This window comes from Eulemur rufifrons, chromosome 17 (assembly GCF_041146395.1).
Source record: "Eulemur rufifrons isolate Redbay chromosome 17, OSU_ERuf_1, whole genome shotgun sequence".
Lineage (NCBI taxonomy): Eukaryota > Metazoa > Chordata > Mammalia > Primates > Lemuridae > Eulemur > Eulemur rufifrons.
Window position 1 is genome coordinate 50,526,324 of NC_090999.1, and position 17,594 is coordinate 50,543,917.

At 44.3% G+C, this 17,594-nt stretch overlaps 1 protein-coding gene across 19 annotated transcripts in view; it reads left to right on the forward strand.

Annotated features, from left to right (window-relative positions):
• PDE8B (phosphodiesterase 8B) overlaps window positions 1–17,594 on the forward strand; it is a 223,765-nt gene that overhangs the window by 26,522 nt on the left and 179,649 nt on the right. For 10 of the 19 annotated variants that reach the window (XM_069492707.1, XM_069492713.1, XM_069492709.1 and 7 more), the window contains exon 1: window positions 6,913–7,497. The exons of 8 other annotated variants lie outside the window; for them this stretch is intronic. In XM_069492707.1, coding sequence (XP_069348808.1) covers window positions 7,159–7,497 — 339 coding nt within the window. In that variant the 5' untranslated portion in view covers window positions 6,913–7,158. Of the gene's footprint in view, window positions 1–6,912; window positions 7,498–17,594 lie in introns of those variants that run through there. One more of the 19 variants, XM_069492706.1, reaches the window with a different exon arrangement.

Consider the following 17,594-nt stretch of genomic DNA (forward strand, 5'->3'; position numbering starts at 1 on the left):
AATGGAGAGTATGCCTAGCAAGGTGTACATGTAGGTGGGGAGGGGCTGCTAAGAAACCTGGACTTTTAAAAATTACCCATGAGACATTTAGGACATCTCACACTAATTTAGAAACAAATGTGCCTTATGCCTTGCTTTATATATTGTATATGTTAAAAAATATTTGTGTGAGTTAATAATTTGTACCCTGACTTAGAATACCTAAAAGACTCAAAGTGCTATATAAATAGAGTATTTATGGAGCCATGCCGTCTACTACTTAAAGAAAGCTAACATTTAATCATTTGGTAAACAAAATTTTTTTTGCAAGACAATGAATTTTTTTTCTAAATCTAGTTTTTCACATGGGGAAAGGGTTACGGGTTCTACAATAAAGTAGACCCTACAGTGACTTCCACTACATATAGGAGAAATTTCAGGGTCTTTTGTCTTCTGTTTCTTTCTTCCTCTTCCAATTTTATCATCCCTGCCTCAGGAGACATGGTCTAGTTTTTGCATTTGCTCCCTGTCTCTGGTTCCACCAAAGGTAGTCCTGCCTCTGTGCCTTTATTCATGATGTTCCTTTTGATTGAAAAGTTCTCCTGGTCGAGGTCCAGCTGACATGGCCTCCTCTCCAGCAATCCTTCCCAATGACCATATCTCCCATAAAGGAAGAATTAACAGTACCACTTATTTTTGTTCATGTACCTTGACACTCATGGATTATGCTCTGTTATTTCTTGTGTGCAAGTCCCATCTCCTTGATTGCTCTATAAGCTCCTTTGGAGTAGGACTGTAACTTGTGTTCCATTTGTATGTCCCCTTATGTCTGATGATTTTATGAAATGTATTTATAAGACTTTTGGAAATGAATTTTACACCTCTCATAGCCTGACTATTTGTGTCCAGAATTTTGAAGGCAAGTGGCAAGGATGTTCTGGAGCCCTTTGGAAGGCTAGTTGAGCCCCTTCCTGAGGTGTTCTTGTTAATAGGAATGACAAGTCACTTTCATCCCACATAGACTCAGGACCTAGCACTCAGTGGAGTCCACGTTTGGTGATGTTGACCAAAGGAAGTCAGATATTGGCTCAATGTCTTCCTACATCTTCTCCGTTTGCATTTTCTACAAGTGGCAAGAGAAAACCGTCTTACAGGCCAAATCCTTTCTTTTGGTCTATGGCAAAATGTCCAAGAAGTGATGCACCTATAGCTAAAAATACAACTTATTTTTATTGAAAGAGCTCTGTCTGTAAACCACTTAGTAGGACTACTTCACCATGAAAATGGTTCCCGGTGTCTTTTTTTCTTTCTCATTTTCTTTTTGCCTCTCTGTGTGTCTGGTTCTGTTAAGTTTTCCTTTGTAAATGTGTATGCATTAATTTCTCTGTCTCCATCTATCTCTGATTCTCTCCCTTTATTTTTTGATCTTCTACCTTTTGTCTGAAGGAAAAAGACTATCAGTGAAAGTTCATAAAAGAAAATATAGTTAGCTAAAATTTTTTTGAGGAATTAGGAAACATTACACTTATGCATTTGCATTGTTTTTTAATGTATTAAAACTGTTTTCAGAAAAAATCTATTGTTTCTTATTTATATTACTGTATAGTCATATATGAAACTCAACATATATTCATGCATTTTCCATATTTACAATCAGGCTATGTATACTATGTATTTTTAACCTAACATTAGTTCATCTATACACATTTAAGTAGTGATATTCTAATATGTTGTGTAGTTGAGCCATTTCCTAAGTGATGTTTGAAATAGCTCCAGTTTCATTATTGCAAACAACATTGCTACCAGCACAGCCCCTTTGTACAAATTATTGTATTCTTTTGGCTTTTTTTGATTTGCATTACCAAAAGGAGGATTATCTGGTCAAAGGCATTCACTGATTTTAAAAACTAAAAACACAGAACATAATACTCTACACAATTAAAAACAAACAAAATAGGCCGGGCGCGGTGGCTCACGCCTGTAATCCTAGCACTCTGGGAGGCCGAGGTGGGCGGATCGTTTGAGCTCAGGAGTTCGAGACCAGCCTGAGCAAGAGCGAGACCCCATCTCTACTAAAAATAGAAAGAAATTATATGGACAGCTAAAAATATATAGAAAAAATTAGCCGGGCATGGTGGTGCATGCCTGTAGTCCCAGCTACTCGGGAGGCTGAGACAGGAGGATCCCTTGAGCTCAGGACATTGAGGTTGCTGTGAGCTAGGCTGACGCCACGGCACTCACTCTAGCCTGGGCAACAGAGCGAGACTCTGTCTCAAAAAAAAAAAACAAAAAACAAACAAACAAAATAAACCCTTCAATTTTGGGCTAGAAAAGGTAAGAAAAGAGAAAGGCAAAAGAGGAAAAAATGGGAGAAAATCATTTATTCATTCAACAGATATTTGAGCACCTACTGTATGCTAGGCACTATTCTAAGAATATGGGACCCATCTGTGAATAAGAAACTAAACAATTCCTGCCCTTGTAGAGCCTATCTTCTAGTGGGAGAAGACAAATGATAAACATAATAATAAATGGACTAATTATATAATAAGTTGGGAGGTGATAAGAGCTATGAAACAAGGAAAATAGTAGGCGAAGGAAAATCAGTGGACAGAAGTGACAGAGGAACAATGGAGAGAGGTGGATTGCAATTTTAAAGAGGGGTTGGGGAGAGGCATCCTTGAATAGGGGACATTTGAGCAAAGCCTTAAAGGAAGTGAGGAAGTCAGCCATGTAAGTATCGATCGAACTGCATAACAGGCAGAGGGGACAATGTCAGATATCCTGGAGAGATAGCAAGGAGGCCAGTGTGGCTGGAGCAGGCGAGGGAAAGAGAGGTCAGCAAGGGCAGCAGGGCCACATCATGTAGGGTCTCAGAGGCACTTGGAAGGACTTCAACTTTCTCGTTCCCAAAGGAGGCTGTGGAAAGCCTACACTGGGTTCACTTTCTTTAAAAGGGCAGAAGCCGGACCCATCCTTAACCCCTGAGCCAAGTCTTTGGGATGGGACTAGGGAACTATTGTATTTCTGACAAATTCCTCAGGGTGATTCTGATGTGCATTTAGGTTTAGGACTGCTCTTTCTGCTCAAAATTCCCACAGTTCTAAATTAAAAATGAGTGAATAAAAGGAAGTAAAAATTTCATAGCATCCCTGAATGTTGGTGATTTATAGGCTTTGGCAATTATCTAAGAAATGGAAGCCCAGAGGTTAAGTGACTTGCCCAAGGTTGTAAGAGGCAGAACTAGGTTTCAGATTCACCCTTCTAACCCTAAGTTCAATGTACCGTCTGCTGTCCTGGGCTGCCTAACAAACGGTATCATTTTACTTATCAGGTGGTTAGATTTCCAATGAGCTTCACTATTAGGAATATAGTTTGAATCCAGAAGCTGTGTATGGTTGATTGGTTGATTAAATATTTGATTATCTAAAAATCAATCAGATAGCCGCTATTGTTTTAACCTTTACAGTTAAGAATCATTCAAAATGTATTAATCACATTTTCTGCTTCTTTAGAGGCACTCTGTAAGAGCCATACCATCTTAAAATTAGAAGGAACCTTAATTTTTCAGGATCTTGCCATGCCCCTGGGTCATAACTTCAAAGTAAGCTCTTATTTAATCTATTATAAAATGTACAAGCCATTCAGGTGACCCTGGGCATATCTGAGGTTTAGTTTTTTTAAACATGTTTCTGATTTAGTTTGCTTTCTTTTGATTTCTTGGACATTTCTGTTGCTAAATTTTTCTCCAGTTAATTAAATTTTTTTATAACATTGGTTTTCCTGGCCTTATTCTGTAACTTGGGCCTGAGTTTTATCTGCAGTGCCTGAGCCTGTAGGCTTTGCTATCACCCTTGCACTGAAGTAGTGAATGGGAATTGGTTCAGAAATCACTTCCATGGGCCAGAACTCAGGCCTCAGAACTAAGCTGCGGAAATGATTTCAGTTAAATTCTTTTCCGCCACTCGCACACTTCCGCAAGTTTCAGCGACCAGATCTGTTCCAGCAATGGAGGCAGGTTGCACATTCTCACTGAGAACACTCAGTGAAGATCATAGGGCTACACTATTTTTTCCTTTCACTAAGCCAGAATTGGCAGTGGAAGATGTGTCTGTGCTATTGGCTGCTTTAGGCATGGGAAGGAAAATGTATATCTAGTGCATTTCCCCTTTTATCTTCTGTTCCTGGGAAGGAGTTGCATTCGGTGAAAGGCACTGGTCCTAATATGGAATGTTCTATTAACCTACTAAAGCAGCCCTGTCCTGTTCACTAGCTACCTTGAGGTCATCTATTTGTTCAAGGCATAGTTGTTATTATTATTTTTAATGTAGAAAGTTCAACTTAAATTTGTTTCTGGGTGACTTGTACCTTCATGATTCAGCTCCTAATGTTCTCTACTAGAAGATTGGCTGTAATTTCTGTTTCTTTTTTTTCATAGCCTTCTTGCCTTCGAAAGCCGCAGTGAGTGGAGTGCTTTTCTCTTCTCTGGGTAGTTTCATCACATTCCTAGAGACTACTCTGAAATAGTAGACATGTGGCATGAGAATCAGCATGGCTCCAAATTTCAATATGTTGAGAGTGACATTGGCAGCTCCGTGAAGGATAATGACTGAAATGGGTGTATATGAGAGAATCATAGATAAGCTTTAGGAGTAAATCCTGACTTGAACATTACATCAGAGATTGGTATGGGGACTAGTGATTTTGTAATTTAATGTTTGCCAAGGTCCTAAATGGTCCCTTGGAAGTAGAGCAGATGGTAGGTAGTGGGCTTAGCTTTAAATGAATGAATGTCCCCATATCTCAGTCTTGTCCATTTATTGTGGCGTTCTTATAGGCATGGATGGGGCAAGGAGGCATGGCCCCCAGCAGCCTGGAAGGGAACTCTGGTGGAGGCTCTGATGCCAGGAGAGAAAGAGTGCCTCAGCTGCTGGCTGCGTTGCCAGAAAGCCCTTGGCTTAGCTGTCATCCCCTAAGGGAAGTGCCTCAGCTGAAGAGAGCCACCTAGCCCAAGGCTACTGAGGTGGTCTGTATGTAATGGCTCATCTATGTGGGGGTATTAAGGGCCATCCTCCCAGCCCCAGGACAACCCTGAAGCATCATCCCAGCTTTAGATCCTCCCTGTAGGGGTGCCTGAGGCAACGTCAATTTCTCCCTCGGCTCAAACTTTCCCCGCTCCCCTTCTTTCCTTCCACAAACATTGATTACAAGAACACTTCCTAATAAACCTTCTTCTGCCTGCTAAACACCATCCCACCATCCCAGAATCTGCTTCTTGGGGAAGCCAACCTGTGCAGAAATTTTATGAGCACTTTGATTGCCCATTAGAAAATATAACATATACTTTTTCCAGATTAGCCGGAGATGGACTTTCGTACTAAGAGAGAGAGAGAGAGAGAGAGAGCGCGCGCGCACTAAACAGAAGAAAAGCAAAGGTAGAATAGTAAGGTTAGACTAGCTCTTTATATCTGAATGTGGGGTTGGGGGTGACACTTTGCTACTCTGTGAAGGTTAGAGCCATCATTTGAAGTCTTCATCCATTCATGCCAAGAGTTGACGGTACGAGGAAAGAAAGGAAGAGAAAAATGAAAGAAATTATTTAAAATTGGATACTTCTTTGTGCTTTGCATTAAGACTGTGCTTTTGCCCTTGGCCTTATAAACAGCTGTAGATAAAGTCCTTTCTTAGGCCATCTCTATCTCCCTGTGCCATGTGGCAGTGGGCAGGAATGACTGAGGGAACCACTGACTGAATGGGCAGTGATGCCTTACACCTGTAACCCAGATTTCACAGCGGGGGAACGATGGACAGCAGCCGTGCTTCCAAAGGCATTCTCATTCTCCCCGAGTGCAGCTTAGTACCTGGACACCTCACTAAGGGGAGTGAGGGAAGGCATTTTTGACTGCCCAGCCCAGAGTGTGAGTTACAGCAGTGGGCAATGAATGGGAGGCTGGCTGGGCCAGAAGCCAGGGTGAAAATCTAGTGGCACCCAAGGAAGAGGTGAAAACTCTGGGAGAGAAAGCCAAGAGCCATGCAGACAGCTTCTTTCTGTTCGTTCCTTGGCTCTTAGGGGAATTCGTGTGTTTAAAGGTTCATTTGCCGCAGGAACTCCCATCCTTGGCATGAACTTCCAAATGATGAGTAGACATGGAATGGGCTTCTGAAGACTGGGTCACTATCTGGCTCAGCCTTCAGAGTAGGTGGGGTGTGGCTCGAGGGAGAGGACTGTCCTATGGAAGCATGAGGTCTTTCCTACCCGCCCTGAGTGTGTTGAGAGGCAAGCAAATGCCATAGATGGCCCTGGGCTGTAGGGTCCCTACGATTTCTGGAGGGGCATCCTGGTGTTTAGCTCAGGGGTGTATGAAAATGTGTTCGTGGAAAAGGAGAGGCTTATTGAGGTGCTGCTCAGGCTACACAGCCCTTCAGGGCCTGGCCCGGGGTGTGTGCCCGCAGGGGAAGAGGGGCTGGGGTGCCCGGGGGCGGCGTCGGGTCGAGTGCAGAGGGGACGAGGCCTCGGGACAGCGGAGGAGGAGCGCGGGCAGGACGCCGAGGCGTGGTGCCGGCTGCGGCGCACAGGGGCCGGGTGGCGGAGCCGAGCCGCGGGCACGCTCTGCCCAGGCGGGAGAGCTCGGGGAGCGGCGGGCGGGGCTGAGGGGCGCAGCGGGGCCCCAGCGGTGGCGGCCGCGGAGCGGGGGCACCTGGGGAGAAGGAAGGGTGGGGGCGAGGGCGGCACGGGCGCAGACTGGAAGTGGGGAAAAAAGGGGCAGGCAGGCGGGCGCCCTGGCCCGGGGCCGCGGGCGCGGGAGCCCGGCGAGGTGGAGTTGGGCGGCGGCGGGGGCCGAGCCGCGGGAGGAGGGGAAGGCGGAGGCGCGGGGAGCGTGTTTGGGGCGCCGCGGCGGGGAGGGTGGCGGCCGCCGGTGCGCGCGGGGCGCTGTGTGTGCGCGCTTCCCCGCTCGGGGAGGAAGATGGCCCAAAAGGGAAAGTTGGGGTGACGCGCGCGGCCCCCGGAGGCTCGGCTGGGGGCACCGCTGCGAGCCCGACGGAGCGGCGGCCAGACAGGCCGGGGGGCGCGCAGACCGGGCGCCACCGCGCCCGCCCCCTCACTGCAGGTGGCAGCGGGTGCGCTGGGTCCCGGCGGCCGCGGGCGCGGGCGGGCGCGCGAGGGAGCCCGGCCGAGGGATGGGCTGCGCCCCTAGCATCCATGTCTCGCAGAGCGGCGTGATCTACTGCCGGGACTCGGACGAGTCCAACTCGCCCCGCCAGACCACCAGCGTGTCGCAGGGCCCCGCGGCGCCCCTGCACGGCCTCTTCGTCCAGACCGACGCCGCCGACGCCATCCCCCCGAGCCGCGCGTCTGGACCCCCCAGCGCCGCCCGCGTCCGCAGGGCTCGCGGCGAGCTGGGCAGCGGCAGCAGCTCGGGCTCCGCAGCCCCCGCCGCGACCACCTGCAGGGGCCGGCGGCGCCACTGCTGCAGCAGCGCGGAGGCCGAGACCCAGACCAGCTACACCAGCGTCAAGGTAATGCCAGGCGCCTGCACAGGCTGGTGGGGGCCGCCCGCCCCGTCCGGGCGGGGCTTGCACGGGTTGGGGGCTCCGACGGAGTGGCCGTGACGCGGTTGGTTTGGAGAGGTTATCACTAAGGAGTTTACTTTTCATTTGTAGGGGTGATGAGGGCCCTGGAAATGTGGGCAGAAAAAACCCCTGGAGGGGTCCTAGGAGCGTCCTTAGCTGGTCCTGGGGGACCGGGTAGAGAAGGGAGCGCAGAGGGAAGCAGGTGGGCTGGCCTGTTCCTCCTTGAGGGGTGGAATGCTGTGGCTCCTTTATGCCAGAGGAGGGGTGGGTATCATTGAGAGCATTCGGTGGCGAGTCCTATTGAATGAAATCTGAGCACTGAGCTGGATTTGCGTGCCTTGTAGGTGACTGGTGCAGACGCAGTACCAGGATAAATAGTGCCCCATATCCAGATTTTTAGCTGGGAAAACCAGCCAGGCTGGAGTCCGAGCGAGCGGCAGGGATTTGTGAATGAAAGATTGTGTTTGTGTTTTGAGAAGAGATGTAGGAAAGGAGCAGAGGAGAACCTGTTGTTGGTCACTTTAACGTTTCTCTGGGTTGGCTGCGTCCTGGACATAACTGAGAGAACCGGGCCACCGGTTTGGAGTGTCAGCAGAGCTACGTGGTTTCCAGTGCAGTGCAGCTGTCCGAAGATGAAGATTCTGCACACTCCATCTGATCTTTCAGAAAAGTGGAATTTTGAGGAAGTGGGGGAAAAAAAGTGTTTAAATGGTTAAAGCAGCCACTAGATATTTCTTAATGACAGAGAAAAATGATTAGCTTAGTAGAGCCCTCCTGTATGTTCGCAAGGTGCGGTTAAATCTAAGAGGCTTTTCATTGTGCAAATCTGAGCACCGGGCCTTTCTTCCTTACAGCAAACAGAATGACAGCGGCACATCCCATTGTGCAGAGGAAAAAATACATCTCTGTGACTCTTAATGTTAGATAGAATTGCAGCGTTTATGTGGTCAGTAGATTACCAAGAACCGTTCCACTGATTCTTTGGCAAAGCCACAATTGTATATTTAATAGTTAAAAACTTGGTCTTTGGCTGAAGGCAGCCCATGGTGGAGTGAGGTGAAGAATAGCATGTGCTGGCTTCAATCTAGAAGTCCAAAAGCACTTGATTTTTTTTTTTTTTAACAGCATCTGATTTTGTAACATGAAGCTTCACTGTTTATTTGTAGATGTAGTGTTTCCCTGGTAATAATCAATCACCATAATAAAAAAATACCATTTATTGAGTACCTACTATGAGTACCTGGTATGTACCTACTATAATCTTTCTCTTTTAACTATTGAGTGTTAACAGTGTGATGATAGCAAAAAAGGCTAGAGATCTAGATTCATGACAGTTACCCATTTGTGACAGAGGCGCTGAGCACGACCCCTGTTTTTGTCAACTTCCCTCCCCCTCCCTGTTCCCGTACAGTTAGCTTTAGGAGGAATTTTAGGGGATTCAAATGTTACATTTGGTGAAATCATTAAATTGGGATGTTATCCATAAAGAGTATCCTTTTGCCTTATTGTTGAAGACCTGAAGCAGGAATTCAGAATGGTAACAGCTCATGAACTCTGTGATACTTTTTTTTTGGTTACTCAAGAGAAATTGTGTATTTTTTGCCCTTTAGAGTAACAAGAACTTCAGTTTGGTGCCTGGCAACTATAGCTATTCCATGTTCGTTCAGTGAAAGAAAAAATACTGAATGAACCCATTCTCTGTGTTTTAATACCTCCCTCAAGAGGCTACTTAGAGACCAAATGGAGTAAAAACTGGAGGGAAAATGAGTTGCAATTATTACCAGCTAGTATAAACTTGTATAAATCTCATTGCTACTCAGCTTAAGTGTTACAAGGCTTGACCTGGGTAGGAATTGAACTCATTTTGCTTTATCAACAAGATTCCCAAGTAAAAGCTCAATTCATTCCAACCTGTTACTAAGAATGTTGGAAAGGGAACTGCTAGTTCAGTAATTCAACACTACTTTGCATTGTGTGGATCTCAGAAACTATATATTTGAAATTAAATTTGAGACCAGAGTTATTTATACAAACCATATAGAATTATTGTCACAGAATTGCCGTAATATATTGAATAGTATGCTTTTAGGCTGTGTGACTCACTGTTATATTACCTTTTTCAGTTTTAAAGTTCACATGTTCAGTGCCCTTTTGTGGCTGAGATAACTTTAGAGAAACTTTACTTTCATTTCTTTTTAGAATAAGAATTCTTTTTTCTTAAGAGTTTTGAGACAGTTGCTCCCACCCCTCTCCAAAATGCTCACGTGGAAAAGTAAAATCTTTGCCATTTGGTTCTGTTTCCAGCGGTGATGGGTTGCAATAGTCCCCCTCCCATTTTTACATCAATTATAAACCATATCCTCATTATCTACTTGGCCTCTGGTATTCCCCAGAGTGCAAAAATGTTTGCTTGATCTTGCTGTCTTTTCTAGCAATAATTCATCTTATTAAGCTTTTAGAATGATGAAGCATTATGATGTCAAATATGATGTCAACAGGAACCTTCCTGAATACCTAATTTACAAAAAAAAGGATTATAAACATTAATAATTCATGCGCAGTACAATGATCACATGGGTTTTCATTTCTGGTAAGAAGTTAGATTTGCCTCCCAATTGCTGTAAAAAATGCAACTTCTTAGCAATTTCTCTCCCTCTCGCTTGCCTTTTTAAAAATAGTACTCCAACAGGAGAATCCTGCGGGATGCTCACTCTTGATATTGTGCCAGTTTTGTAGTTCTTGTTCAGAAATCCTCAGAAGAGATGAAGAACCTGGGATTCTTACAAGTCTTTTCTCATACCAGCTGTTGCTGCTTGGGAGTGTCCAGGACCAGGCAGCCAGTTGTAGAAGAGTCTTTATTGACAACACTGTCAACTCTTTGTGACCTCTGTGTAGGTTAACTATTTTGTAGATCAGGCACAAGGAGGTTGTTAGTTTCCAAGTGACTTTACACTGATAGACAGTATCGCCAGCTTCCTCCTTTCCCTCCGTTCATTGTGCTCATTCATTCAGTTAGCATTTGTGCCAGACTCTGTTGTAGTTGCTAGGGGTTCAGGGAGTATCTGTGAAATTTGGTGAGCAAAGCCTAATGAGGAGGGCAAATGTCTTATAAAAGACTGTGCCTAAACCAGTTATTATGAATTCTGTATTACGTGTTCCATGACATTCTAGAATCGGTAAGGATAATCCTGAGTCAACTATAAGTAAAAGGAAAATAGATATTTTTCTGACCTTATGGTAAATAATAATGAGATTTTATTGGAGGGAGGGATAGAACTATTTTGGAAAAAGTCATTTTTATTTGTTTTCTAAGTCTGTTTCTAAGTCAAACTTTAGTGTGCATCGGAATTATCTAGTGAGCTTGTTAAAATACAGATTGCTAGGCCCCACTCCCAGAGTTTCTGATTCAGTAGGTCTTGGGTGGAGCCTAAGAATTTGAATTTCTAACAAGCTTCCAAGAAGATGCAAGTGTTGCTGATCCAGGGATCACGTTGAGAATCATTGCTTTTAAGTCAAATAAATTGTCCATCTGTTGACCAGATGAATTAGATGGGGCCACCTCTAGCAGAGTGTGTAGTACCATGTTGCCTGTATTTGGGGTACTAGTCATAGCCCTGTCTTTGTATTAATTTACTTTTGTGCAGGAAACCTGCCATCTTCATTAATGAGGACAAACTCTGAGCCTCCAAGCCTGGCTGGAAAGTCTGTAAGTGGAGTGAGTATTGGACCATGTAGCCAACTCTGGTTTCTTGAAGTTCAGGTCTTCATAGGAGCCTTTTGGGTTTGCACAGATGCCAGTGTCTTGCCCTGGTGGGTTTATGTCTTGCATGATAGGGAAATTGAAAGGCAAGAGAGGAGCCCAAAACAGGGTTGGATGTCACATGATACAGGTACATATTCTGTTCTCAGCTTTTGGAATTCTTGCTAGTCCTTTCACCATCATTTCTGATTTTATTATTTATTTATTTCTTTTTTATAGAGACGGAGTCTCACTTTTGCTCAGGCTGGTCTCGAACTCCTGGGCTCAAGCAATCCTCCCGCCTCGGCCTCCCAGAATGCTAGGATTATAGGCGTGAGCCACCACGCCCAGCCCATTTCTAATTTTAAAAAGGAGTATGAAGTTTAGTAAGCTCAAGTAAGTCCTGCAAGTTGGTTTAGCAAAATTCGACTTTACCTTCTGCCATTGCACATTTTATTACAATTTTATCTTTCTTCCTTCTCCCAACATGTAAATTAGAGTGAGTTAAGTGCATCTTCCTAATTTATACTTCTTTCTTCAGTAGTTACACTAATTTTTAAGGACTATTAGGTAATCCTTCCTTTTGACTTTGTGAAATAACTCCTTAAGCCAGAAAGTACCATAGTGCATGCTGCTACCTTTTCAGAGATGATATGGTTTCTACTGAGATCCCAGTCTGGTGACTGGGCCTGGGCTGCATCAGGACAGGGTGTGCTGGTGAGGGCAGGGTAGTTCCCTGGTGTTGGGTGAAGGCCAGGCATCAAAATAGGAAGGAGGGAGTGGGCCCTATAGAAGCAAGTGGGAAGACAGAGACCAGAGTTTGGAAAACCAGCAAAATTGAGAAGGAGCGGGTGAGAACTTTGGGGTGAGGTGGGCAAGTAAAATCTAGGATTTTAGGGTTCAGCATAGGTGACAACTGTTGAACCAGGTTGCAACTTTTGATTGGGAAATAGAAGCTATTTACTTTCTGTTCTCTTTGGGGCTCTCTGCTGAGTGTAAAAAGCTCAGGGCCACAGGAGGTGGCAGTGACCCATGAGAGGGCTGTAGGGAACGCGGTAAACCAGGTACCAAACAAGGCAAGACCAACCAACCAGGCCTTCCTTGTACCCTGATCAGACAGAGAAACAGGAAACAGGTGGCACATCCAGAAGGGTTTAACTGAAGTTAAGTTAAAGAAGGGACTGGTTCAGCTGTGTTGGTTGAATGAAGGAAAATCAGTGAGTAATGCTGAGGCACCCTAAGACTAGAAAAAGAGGGAGCTGTTACCACCCTAGAAGAGTCAAGGGGAGGGAGTGGTTATGGGAACCTGAGAAACCAACCTATAGGACAGGGAAGCCCTCAGAAGCTGTGGCCTTAAGGGGGAATGGGCCGGGAGGGGCCGAGGGAGTAAGTGCTCCACACCAGCCTCCCCCTGTCTCCATCTCCTGCCTGTACCCCTCTTTGGCCAAACACATCAGGAAACCAGAGGAAAAAGAGGCCTGTTGATTGGGGTTTTCAGGGTACAGGCAGGGTGGAGAGTCAGTCTGGAGGGGCAAATGGGAAATACCCTGAACATATCCCAAAGGCTTTCTGTAACAACTGTTCAGAGATGTTCAACTTCGTTAGAGCCACCTCGGTATAGATAAATTGAGAAGGGCAGTTTGATGATTGTCTAAAATAATAGCATTTAAAAAAAATGGCCACTTAATTCATTGTTTACATTTCCTGTTTAATGACTGATGACATTAAAATATGTCCAATTATCTTGGTTGGAGATTTCTAAGTTACTGCTGTAAACGTATCCTCCCCTTAGTTCACTCTCCCCCCTGACTCTGCTGAGACTTGTTTCTATGGTTTCCTCTGCCCCTTGCCCTCTGCCCTCCTCCCCATCCTGAACTCAAAGGCCAGGGTTGGGTCAGGGAGAGAAAGGACTATTCCTGTTAAGAGGCTGGGGACCCAGGCCCATCAGTTTATTCCATTTTTTTCTCAATTTGTACTTCCCTGATCTCTAAAGCTGCTCTCCACAGGCTCAAAAAGTTTAAAAATAGATGAATTTTACTATATGTTCATAAGCTTATGTTTTCAATAAAGCATATGTATATATAGTGCACATTTTAACATATTAAAATGTGTCTAGGAGTCATTTTTAAAGATAGGTGTTACCTTTATCTTATAATGGAAGTCTTGGTAGTTACTGTGTTTTAAAAGAAAACACTGCTTTTTAACAAGTTGTAGTGTATATTAGTTTAGTTTCTGATGGCCACATCCCCATTTTCTCTCTTCTTCCATTAGTAGGTAAAAGCCAGCTTTTATATGGAATTTTCATGCTTTACTTTTTACTATTGACTTCTTTCCCCTCCTCCTTTCTGCTTCCTTAGGGGTATCCACAGAAAAATAGTTCCTAAAGTAAAATTATCCTACTCTGCTGAAAATTTGCTTTAAGAAGCTTGCTATAATAAAATCAGGAAACTGTTTTACTTTTGGATAATCCATCAGTGAAAGAAAGAATATTTCAGGGTCGTCTCTTGTTTCCAAGGCAATTCATGTTTTCATGCATGGTTTGTACATTTTGCAACAAAGTAAACATATAATAATATTAGCTATTATTTAAGTTCTTTCTATTTGCTGAGCATTGGATATACATTGTGTCACCTAATCTACATTACTTCACCTAACCAGCTATGAGCCACAAATTATTATTTTCATTTTGAAAATGAGGAAAATGAGGCTGCAAGAGGTGGGATAAATCGCCCAAGGTGAGGGCTGAAATTTGAAGGCAAGATTGAATTTAACTGCAAGGTTTTTAACCACTGAGTTTTATTGCCTCTCACTACGGGATCCCACCCCTTAAGTGCTTGATTCACACCTGTGGGCACACAGCCTGGAGGCCCAGGTGTGGCTGGTCCTGGAACGGCAGTTATTTAGGGCAGAGAAGTGAGAATCAGGTGGAGGGCAAGGGAGCTAGCTGGGAGTCCGGGAGTCCAGGAGTCCGGGAGTCCGGGAGTCCGGGAGTCCGGGAGCCTGGGGGGCCTGGGGGCCTGGGGGCCTCGGGTCTGGGGAGTGAGGTTTTTCCACCTATAAATCTACCCGGCAGCCCTTCTATCAGCTGAAACTGGAGTGCTGTTTTGAGGTGAGTGGAAAATATAAAATGCATACAAACTTCGAGAAGCTTTGACACAACGCTGAATACAATGCTTGGCACTTTGTATGTACTGTACAAATATTAGCTGCTCTTATTGCTATTATTACTATTTTGGTAATTAAAATGAGATTTTGGTTGTTTAAATTTAGATAGTTTTGAAACACTTAATTGTTTTTTATTGGAAAATGTATCCCTCACTTTCAATTAGGTTGATGGGGCCAACATAGATGACTAGCTGGATTTATGTAGGGATGTATTATCCTGAAGCTTTGAGTACTACTGCCACAGACATGGGAATTGAATTGGATTTTCAAAGGGGACAACATGGTAGAATCTTGCCAGTCCAAGGCCCAAGTTGGGGTTTGGGTTCCGTGACTGTTGGGCCTGCATTAAACAGAATTTAAGGGTCCAGGCCATGTTGTTATCTTGGGGTGGTTCCATATGGAGTTCTTCTTGGTGTAAACCTGTAATCTGAAGCCTGGGTCTGTAATCATGCTTAGAACCATTTTGCATGACCTCTGTTGGTTTTTGTAATGCTGGGTGCTAACAGCATTTTCGGTGCTGTCAGGTGTTGTATATTTTTGGGAAAATGATACAATGTAAATGTAAAACCCATTTTCTCTCTAATTAGCTAACGATTAGCTCCAGGGACTTAGTTGCCTATGTGAGTCATAAAACTGAGAGAAGACCCTCAATTTTGGAAACTTTTATAGGAAAACATAAGAGAGATTTTTAAAGCAACCTATGACACAGGGTAACATATGAAAAAAGAAGGTGCTGTTTTTTGACATCAGAACCACAAATAATGTTAATGTTCTGCAACTGGAAGGTGATGACAGGAGTTCAGGATAGGTCAGGCTTTTGTCTACTCCAGGGTTCCTGCTGAGGGAGCTTCAAGCAAGAGCAATGGCCACACGGAGAGAAAATACATTTATGAAGGCCAGTGGTGACCCAGCATCCTAGACCTCACCCACTAGTTGTCTTTGGGCCATATGGGACATGTTCATTTTCAGCTTAAAAACTGGTCAGTGTTCTCGGCCAAGAAACTGGATAATTGTAAGGAAAGCAAAAGCCACCACCGATAGTGTTTTAAGCTGAGCCTTTGTTGGAACTAATTGTCTCTCTTCTCCCACAAATAAGAGAGTGTGACAATCAAAAGAATGATGGCCAAAGAAAGCCTGAATGGAGCAAAGGGTCAGCTTAGTCAATGGCCGTGTAAGCACTTGGTTGATACCAACTTTCATCCTAGAGTCCACCATGTGCATGCTTGGACACACACACTCATACACTCACTCACACCCCTCTGCTCTGAGAAGTGTTGCTGGGACAGAAGGCTTAGGCAGACAAGTTTGCAATAGGCTTCCTGCTCTCCTCCTACCTAATCCATAAGGCTGAGTCTGGAAAGCCAGTTCCATGACCCCTCCTCCATTGGAGCCTGACAGGCCCACCTGTCCCTGTGGTTGCTGCCCTGCCCATCTACTTAGTCACACTTGGAGCCCAGGGTGAGCGCTCCAACATCCAGTGCCTTTCTCGGCAGTGATCTGGCTTGGTAGGACCCTGAGGTCTCGCTAGCCTGACTCTGACTGCAGTCTCCATCCCTTTGAAGAAGCGAGGAGGGCAGGAAGTGTGGTCCAGTTAGCCTGACCTCCCTAAGGGCCGTGGTAGAGGGGGGTTTTGCACTTACTCTCCTTCCCTTTGTTGAGATTTTTAAGAAAGACTGAAGGAAGTGGGGCAAAAGGCCAGAACCTCTACTGTGTATCAAAGGTGAGTACTTTGAATCCTAAAGAACAATCAGGAAATGCTTTGGATTAACATAAAAGGCAACACTCACTTTTATAGTAGGCTATCTGACAAAAAATAGTTTGTAAGATAGCTAGTTTGGTATTGTGAAAGGATTTCCATACAGAAACAATGTTATATGTGGCATTTAGGTTTCTAGGTTAGCCCAAAAAAGTTTTTAACCCATTATGCGTTTGGAATATATTTACAGTGTTGAAACGGTACTGCTGTGAAAGAAACATAAAATTGAATTAGAATTAGTGAGTTTTTTTGGTATGCATGTCCTTAGAGAGAAGCGGGTTTAATTAGAGGGTGACAAAGCAGAGGAGGGAGAACTTGTAAGTTCCTTTGGGGAACAGTTATCTTTAGCGATTCTTGGGCTCTGAGGTGGTGAGGGGCTAGGGGGTGTTGTTAACCTCACATTGCTGGGGTAGAAGCTGAGGCATAGGGAGTTCAAGTGGCTTGACCAAGACCGCACAGCTAGAATCCCAGCTGCATCTACTAAACTGCCCTATTTTCATTGTGCTATTTTACCTCCAGGTAAAAAGGGGCATGTCTAGTTTCTTTGAGGCACTAATTTTCTGTTTCATCTACAAATATTTCAGTATGTATCTTTTAATTATAACTTTCTTTTTTTATTAAAAAAACAGTCCCCAAACCATTATACACCAAAAACTTAATGACTACTTAATATCAATCACGTTTCTAATTGCCTTATTAATTATTTTTTATTTGTTGGTATCCAAACAGGAAATCCACTCATTGCAACTGCAATATGTCTCTTAAGTTTCCTATTTTTTTTTCTGAAGTCTGGAAATATTTTGGAATATATTTTACAATTACAATGCATCTCGGTTGGACTAGCCACATTTTAAGTGCAAAGTGGCCACACAAGTAACTACCATGATGGAAGAAGGCAGGAAGAAAGTGAAGCTTCACATCAGGGTTGTAAGTCAAGCAGTTACAATTTGACGAGTCTAACACAGTAGTTGTGTTGGTTGTTTTTCTCTTGGTTCTCAGCTCCATTTTTGCTTTGCCGTATTTTCCTTTGTATTATATGGGGCTAGAAGTCTACAAACTGCGTCTTCCAGATTTCTTTGCCAGATGGTCTCTTCTTAGATTGTGCAGGTAGGAGTTACTGGCAGGAAGCTGGAATGTGGGAGAAAGGAAGAGGCAATAGCAGTGGCTCCTGCTGAGTGGTGGTGGTGCTGCCTGAATGGTGATGGCGCCGTTTAGTTTCTCCAGCTCTACCTTTGTCTTCCTTTTGCTCTTCCATACCTTCCAGCACCTTTGTAAACAGTTCTCTACACTGGTAGCTCTCTTCTTAATATATGTTAAGTGGTTTTTGTTTTTCTCACTAGGCACTAGGAATCTGAAGTCAGAGAGCTAGATTATAATCTCATG